The sequence below is a fragment of the Hipposideros armiger genome, unplaced genomic scaffold, assembly GCF_001890085.2.
Source record: "Hipposideros armiger isolate ML-2016 unplaced genomic scaffold, ASM189008v1 scaffold_599, whole genome shotgun sequence".
Classification (NCBI taxonomy): Eukaryota; Metazoa; Chordata; class Mammalia; order Chiroptera; family Hipposideridae; genus Hipposideros; species Hipposideros armiger.
The window spans coordinates 546,688-552,343 of NW_017731949.1; the positions used below are offsets into that span (position 1 = coordinate 546,688).

General features: G+C 42.1%; 1 protein-coding gene across 1 annotated transcript in view; it reads left to right on the plus strand.

Moving 5' to 3' along the window:
* The window catches only part of HSD17B3 (hydroxysteroid 17-beta dehydrogenase 3), a 54,337-nt gene extending 48,898 nt beyond the window's left edge, over window positions 1-5,439 (plus strand). Inside the window, exons 7-9 of the mRNA XM_019624670.1 lie at window positions 3,514-3,548; window positions 4,647-4,728; window positions 5,365-5,439. Of these exons, the coding sequence (XP_019480215.1) occupies window positions 3,514-3,548; window positions 4,647-4,728; window positions 5,365-5,439 (192 nt within the window). The remainder of the gene's footprint in view (window positions 1-3,513; window positions 3,549-4,646; window positions 4,729-5,364) is intronic.
* Window positions 5,440-5,656: the final 217 nt, after the last annotated feature.

Below are 5,656 nucleotides of genomic sequence, written 5' to 3' on the forward strand. Positions count from 1 at the left end.
ACGGTAGCCCATGGCAACCCACTGCCACAGGGGCTGCAGCCTACGCCGTCGCCGGCGACTCACAGTAGCCCAGCTCCAGGTTGAGCTGTTGATCAGCGTCTTAGCTGTGGAGGGCAGTGTCACTGGCCCTCATATGTGGGATCCAAACCAGGGCCCTCTGGCGTCCCAAGCCAGTTCTTAACCATCGCGATACTCGGCTGGTCCTTAACTGTACAGTTTTGGCAAATGGCCACAGCATGTGATCCACAATCCTATTGAGATATTGAACCATTACCTCAGAAAGTTTCCTGAGTTCTATCACTACAGATCCATTTTGCTTGTGCTAGAATTTTATATAAATGAAATGTCTGGCTTCTTTTACTCGGTATCACATCTATGAGATTCACCCTGTTGTCGCATTCATTCTTTTTTACTGTTGACTGTTATTTCATGTAGGAATATATCACAATTTGTTTATTCCTTCTCCTCTGGATAGACATGTGGTTTCCCAGTTTGGGTTATCATGACCAATGCTGCTATGAACATCTTTGCCTGAGGGTTTTTGTGGACATATGTTTTCATTTCTCTTAGTTTTATACCCAGGAGTGAATTTACTGGGTCAAAGGGTAGGTGTATTAAACATTTTATTTTAACTTAAAACATATAAAAATATATTCCTTTGCCAATCTTTTGATGTAGGGCCAAGTCCTTTCTTTTAAGTATGGGTTCACTGATTGAAACTGCAGCTTGTCTTTTTTACATAAATCACACCATATAATACATTGACTACAATATGTAGTTTTTATTTCTTTAAAGGGGAATGAAACCTTAAAGATATTTAAAAGCAATTTGAATGCAAAATCCTTTTACATTTTCAAAATGCCCCCAGTAATTTCTTACAGTTATCTAGTCCACATCTAATTCTACTGTAATAATTTTTATCAATTTGCCCGTATTGACTGTTTCCAAAGAATTCACCTTAGTTTTCATAGTAATAATAATTTCCTTTTTATGGCAAGATTTTATTGGTTCATATAATTTTTAATTCAATTGTGTAAGTGTAATAATAAATACAACTGACATAGTAGGTTTGGGAACAAAACAATGGCTATTCATAAGCACTGGTGAAAAAATGAAAGGGTACATATCAGAGTGGAACTTTGTACTTGGTAGTAGATATTTAACAAGCACACTGACTAATGTGCAGTCAGTTTGTTTTGCAGAGAGAACGAAGAATGCTGGTTTGCTTTGATTACTATTACTGGATAATAAATACTCCCAAATTTAGCACCTTAAAGCAACTATTTAATTACGTTCATGGATCCAGCAGGTTATAAATTTGGACAGAGTATGGTGGAAAAGACTTATATCTGTTTCAAGATGGAGGGAGCCTCAGCTGGGAAGGCTTGATGAATGAAAGTGACAATGGCTGAGGACTGGAATCACCTGGAGGTCTCTTTGTTTCACATCTGGCAATTGATGTGAGCTACTGGCTGGGACCTCAGCTGGGGCTGCCAACTGAAGCCTCTCCATGTGGCTTGGACTTTCTTACAGTATAGAAATCTTCTTCCTGGGCAACTCAGAGCTTCAACGGACAGTGACACAGTGAATTTGTAAAAAATGCATTTTTTTGACCTAGTGTAGTATTTACTTCTGTTCATTACAAATAGATTACATTGAACATCTTTTTATGAACTTTTTTTCGCCCTCCAGATATCTTCTTTGGTGGTGTCTGTTCCAGTCTTTTACCTATTTTCTTATTGCATTTTTTGTTTTCTTACTGTAGAGTCTGGAGAGTTTTCTATGTATACATTCTGCATACACCTTCTTTGATTTTTGCTGATACGATATTAATTCCCCACCCCACAACCCCAAAGTCCACAGCTTGTCTTTTTATCCTTTTAACAGGTTTTTTTTTGCAGAACAAATATTTTGAATTTTGGTGAAGTCCAATTGATCAAGATTTTTCTTTTATGGATTCTGCCTTTGGTGTCATATCTAAAAAGTTTTACCTAATTTTAGGTCACAAACACTTTTCCTGTTTTCCTGTAAGAGTTTTATTTTAGATCTATGATCCATTTTTAGTTAATTTTTGTATAATATATAAAGTTTAGGTTGAAGTTCATGTTTTTGCCTATGAATATCCAATTGTTCAAATATCATTTGTTGAAAAAACTATCGCTTTTCATTGAGTTGTTATTGCATCTTTGTCAAAAATCAGTTTGTCATGCTTGTGTGGGTCTACCTCTGAACCTCCTATTCTGTTTCATCGATTTATGTGTCTGTGCTTCTGCCAATACCACATTATCTTTATTACTGATACTAAGTCTTAAAATCAGGTAATACTTAAAAAAACTACTGTAGTGATTTAGCTACTTTGGCTTTCTATATACATTTTAGATTTAGCTTGTCTATATCTACAAAGAATCCTGCTAGGATTTTTGNTCTGGAGGCCCTTGGCAGGTGGGATTCAGGGCCTGGCCTATGAAATGGGGAGTGAAGGGGATGTGGTGGTGGCGGCAGGGAGATAGCCTACTGAGAAGCTCCTGCAGGGTTTCCAGACAACATGGAGAAATAGGCAAAACTTGTCTTCTGGTCTCCAGTCTTTATTTTTCTGCTTCTCTCTATCTGTTTGGCTGTTCTCTGTCTTAAACCTGCTCCCAAAATAGAGCCTGAGTCTACTCAACTGTACTTTCAAGAACATTTTAGTCCATAGGCTTGCATCCTCGTGAATTTTTAAAAAGTATGCCCTGTAATTATGATGTGAAAAGCTCTTTTAATGGGATATTTAAGCTCCAGAAGAGGTAGGGAAGCCATCTTCAGGGGGCAGTAGGTTGGGAGAGGGAAGAGACATCTCAACGCTGTTGTAATTCTAACAGATGGATGGACAGACAGACATGCTTTGCCTAGGGAGCTATCTCACAGACCACCTACAGGCTGCTTATGGGGTTGCTGTTGAATTGACAAATGTCCTTTATCTCATCCTTTGTATTTAGATGATCATGGCCACTTGTGTGGTTTCCTGACTGTCCCCCCATCCTAACTCATGGCTGAGGTTTCTGACAGCCTACTTTTGCCTGTCTCCCAAAGTAAAGAGTATCTGGGGAACCTCAGTGTTGATCCCATAGCAAGAAGCCAATTTCCATAATTTTTTTTTTTTTTTTAAGGAGAGCGCTGCTCAAAGTGGCCTATGCCGGGGATTGAACCAGCAACCTTGTTGTTCAGAGCCTGCACTCTAACCAACTGAGCCACCTGGCTGCCAAATTTCCATAATTTTTAGCGCCCCTCATTTTGCAGGAAGACTTTAGCTTTATGGGGAAGAAACCAGAGGCCTCTGAGCAGTTTGTCATTTGCCTAGGTTGCCTCCTGTGGGTTCCAGCCAGATTCTAGTGTCACCAGAAATATCTCCAATAAGTATCAGCAGACTTTCAAGTCCACCTGAGAGGATGAAGCAGGTGTCTAGCTACCTCCTGCACCCACTTGCCCAAGTACCCCTGCCCTTTGTCAAGGCTTAACTTTGGCCTTCTCTTCTAGATGACACAGCTAGTTCTGAAACACATGGAATCAAGGTAAGGCCTTTCTTTTAAAAAGTGTGGAGCAGCATGGTCTCCCTGGCCTGGCCGTCAGCTGACTTGGAGACCAGGGAGGCTAGGGTTCAGCCGGCTGCTACTTTAACAAATGATGAAACTATGCTGAAAGGACAGGGAGATTATAGGAGAAAAAAATAACATTCTGGGCCAGGCCAGCTTTGCAAACAGATAAGCATACTTGAAGGTCAAATGTAACATAAACTGGAGGGCGGAGAACAGCAGTTTCAGCACACATTGTATTAAAAAAAATTAACTCATGTTGAGCATAAAAGAAACTTCAGAAGTTGGCCCGAGACCAAGACCATCTCTTTGTTATTATGAATTTCAGCTCTTGTCAGAATGAATACTCCAATTTAGTGGTAAAAATCACCACCCCATCATGCTTCCACTTATTCCATGTTTCTATCACCCTATTACAACACCCACTTGGGAGCTGTTTTTTTTCAGGTGGTATTCATGAAAAGCAAATGTTTGATAGTTTTATTTTTCCTAGAGGAAGAAGGGGCTTGGCCTTGTATTCTAATGTGCAGTTTCTTGGTTTTTCTGAATTGAATCCATCTACTTGGGATGGATTAAAGATATTGAATTTCAAAAGGATAATTAAGGACCACAGAAACTTGCATGGGTGCCTGTGTGAGCAGATGATGGACTGTTAAATTCCACCCAGGACAGGATTCTACATGTGGCATCTGTCCTGTTGTGGGTCATCTTTATGAGTCAGAAGGGATCTTGAGCTCATGTGGTCACTTTTGAAAGAGAAAGACCTCTTCCCCTGATTCTTGAGTAAGCCGAGTTGGTTTTCTGCATTTTGGTTGGGGACATTTGTTGCAGCAGAGCCCATTTCCAGTCCCAAGCCCTTGATGTCAACTGACTGCCAAGTGATATCATTGTGTGGAGCTGTAGTCTATGATGTAGGGGAAGTTCCACACATAGTTCTTGGAAGCAGAGAGCTTAGAGCACGTGGAAGCCTAGGGAGGATGGGGTTTTCCCAGCATCCACATGTGCTCCTTGTTTTCTTCCTTCTTGTAGAATGTGATCAGGCAGCAAAGCAACTGAAACTGCTTCTTTGCCTTTTAGGCGGAAAGGGCTCATCTTGAACATTTCTTCTGGGGCTGCCCTCTTTCCCTGGCCTCTATACTCCATGTATTCGGCATCCAAGGTGAGTGATAGCATGTATTTTAAGTCTTCTTCCCCTTCTTCCTCTTGTCTTTTCCAGTTGGTATTTTCCTTTGGATCACCTGGCAAGTTGATGGATCAATTTCCCAGGAGGCACTCTTCCATGTACAGGGTGGAGCTAGTTAGCAGGTGTTTGGGTGCAAATTAGATAAAGGTGCTGCCCCTGGGCTGACAAGGTCTGTTAGCAGCACCACACCTAGGCAGGTGCAGCTCCCATGAGCCTCCAGCCCTCACTCACTTCCTGGCCTGCTGTCTTCCTGCCAGCAAGTAACAATGTAGCTTCCTTCCTGCCCTGGAGGTCTAGTCAGGTGTCCCCATGACCTAGTCTTTAAAACAAACCCTTGGAGGAGGGGGTGCTTTAGACAAAGAGAGCTTCCCTGGGCTGGGTCATCTATATGCAGTGGCCGGGGGTATGTATTTATCCCAAAAGGTATGTTCCCACCGATTGAGGTAGCTCTTCCTAGACCAAGAAACGAAGTTCTAATTCCCATCAAGACAAGCTGCTTCATTTTAAGATAAAGCCATAAGCTCCTTGTGGTGCTCTTTGAAATCGGTGTAAGTTGGTTCTGATGGAGAACGCAAGCTCTGGGTCCTGAAGTGTTTATTTTTCTTGCTCCAGGCTTTTGTATGCACGTTTTCCAAGGCACTGCAAGCGGAATACAAAGCAAAAGGAATCATTATCCAGGTGAGGTGAACAGTTCTGAGTCTATGGGAACAGGAACTCTGGATCTACATGGAGCTGGGCCCCTGCTTCCTGCGGGACTGGCAGTGCACGTGCAGCCAGGAGGAAGGTGGTCTGGATGACACCATAGCAGTTCTTGGAACCATTGTGGTGACAGCTGTGTTACCTCGGTTCCACTTGCTGCCGCCCTCACCCATGCCCTGGGTGCTGGAGCAGGAAATGGGGCAGG